This window comes from Chinchilla lanigera, unplaced genomic scaffold (assembly GCF_000276665.1).
Source record: "Chinchilla lanigera isolate Chin_1 unplaced genomic scaffold, ChiLan1.0 scaffold00012, whole genome shotgun sequence".
NCBI classification, from domain to species: Eukaryota; Metazoa; Chordata; class Mammalia; order Rodentia; family Chinchillidae; genus Chinchilla; species Chinchilla lanigera.
Genome location: NW_004955413.1, coordinates 9,898,312 through 9,900,160, shown reverse-complemented (window position 1 = coordinate 9,900,160; position 1,849 = coordinate 9,898,312). Strand labels below are relative to the sequence as shown.

The window sequence follows — 1,849 nt, the reverse complement described above, 5'->3', positions numbered from 1 at the left end:
GGCGCTGCACCCCGCTCGCCCCAGGGCGCGCGCAGCCCTCCGGGGTCGGATAGTCCCGGACCAGCCGCGCCCCTCGGCCCTCGCCTCCCTCTCACCCCCAGCCCCGGCGAGGGCCGGGTGGTCGCGAGGCTGCGACTCCTTACCCGGGAGCTTGAGCGCCCTGGACAGCACTGTCGCCATGGCGGAGGCCCCAGTGCGCGTGCGCGCGGCGCGTCCTGCCGGGAAGTGTAGTTCGCTGCCGGCTGCGCGGGGGCTGCGTCCCGGGAAGGTGGGACCCGCGCCCAGCCCGGCAGGAGGAGGTGCCGGGCTGCAGCACAGGTCGCCTAGCAAGTCACCTCCCCACTGTAAGCCTCGCTTGCCTCATCTGTGTATGCAGACAACAATAACCACCTCCTAGCCTTGCGGAGAGACTGCAGTGAGATAACAGATACTTATAGAGGCGCGGGTTGTGAAATGTGCGTGGGCTTTGGGGTTGAACGAACTGGATTTGAAGCTTATCTGCATTGCTCACTGGCCGGGCCATGTTGGGCAAGTCATTTGGGGTGTTTGTGTAAGCTTCAGCTTCGTTTTTAAGCGGAGAGGACACTAGGCACTGTATAAACTCGCTGGGAGAATGGCGTTATGTGATCTGTTTAAAACACGGTTCGTGGTGTTTCTTTTTTGTTTCTCCGGTACACGCTGAAGTTCCCTAACCCACGTTTCTTGTTCCCAGTTCTTTGCAGGTGTCTGCGCAGCACCCTACCCCAAAGCTTCTGGCTTGCCAGGTCTAGGAAGCAGGAACCAACTTGCTTCTTCCCCAGGGACACCGCGAGATCAACGTTTTAATGCAGGGATGCTAAAGACGTTACATTACCTTGGCACCAGAACGACCTTAGAAGCGATCTACTCCATCTCCTTATTTTGTTGAAGAGAAAAACCAAGATCTGGAAGAATGGTGTTGCTTGTTAGTGTCAGAATAAAAGCTCCAAGATACCAGTCACGTCAGAGGCCACATCATCCCCTGAGGAATTGTAGGGAAGACCCTTCTGCCTGAGGAAGCCCATGCTCTAGCAATCTCTTCACCTCCTTTTCCCATTGAAGAAAGATCGCTGGTTCTGACAGAGCCTAGACTCTGAGGCCTCCTGAGTTCAAATCCCAACTCTGTCATCTCCTACCAGCTACACAGATAGCTAATTGCTTCATTTCTCCCTGCCTCAATTTCCTCATCTGTAAAATGGAGTTAAAACAGTTCCTATTCCACAGAGTTGTACTGAGAATTAAATTAAATATGAGGTACTCAGAACAGTACCTGGCATTAGTGTTTTATTAGTTTTAACACTTCTTTCAATTGATAATTTATTAATGCTTTTTACAATTTAAATTTTAACTTAATAACAAATGATAAAGTTGATAATAATTTAAGGGTTCAGTAATTTATCTATGGATTAATTCCTTCAGCATTCTACAATACCCAAAATGTATACTGTCTGCCCCTTTTCTCTAAGCATGATTAAAAACCATATTTTACATCAATGTAGGTCATCTAAAAAAAGAAACACAAGTCACAGTGAGCCAGTCGTTGCTTACCCGATATCAGATTAGCTAATTAGAACACATACTGGGATACAAAGACAGAGAAAAACCATCCTTAAGTATAAAAGGGTAAAAGATGTGACAGTTTTAGTTGTAGAACAGCAAGAATTTGAGCTTTCAGAGCAACGGGCGGGGGGACCAGAACAGCCAGGTTACATGGGGTGGGAGGAAAATCTGTTCATTTTCTTAGTGAAAAGGTATATTCCAGGAGTGTCCCTTCTTCTGTGACCTAAGTAAAATATAAAATTGTAGAGTTTAAATTTTGATGAAAAGCTTT

At 48.1% G+C, this 1,849-nt stretch overlaps 1 protein-coding gene across 1 annotated transcript in view; it reads right to left on the bottom strand.

Moving 5' to 3' along the window:
- Positions 1-221, bottom strand: part of Kiaa1467 (KIAA1467 ortholog) — a 32,111-nt gene extending 31,890 nt beyond the window's left edge. The window contains exon 1 of the mRNA XM_005378980.2: positions 144-221. Coding sequence (XP_005379037.1) covers positions 144-180 — 37 coding nt within the window. The 5' untranslated portion in view covers positions 181-221. The remainder of the gene's footprint in view (positions 1-143) is intronic.
- Between the last annotated feature and the right edge of the window lie 1,628 nt (positions 222-1,849).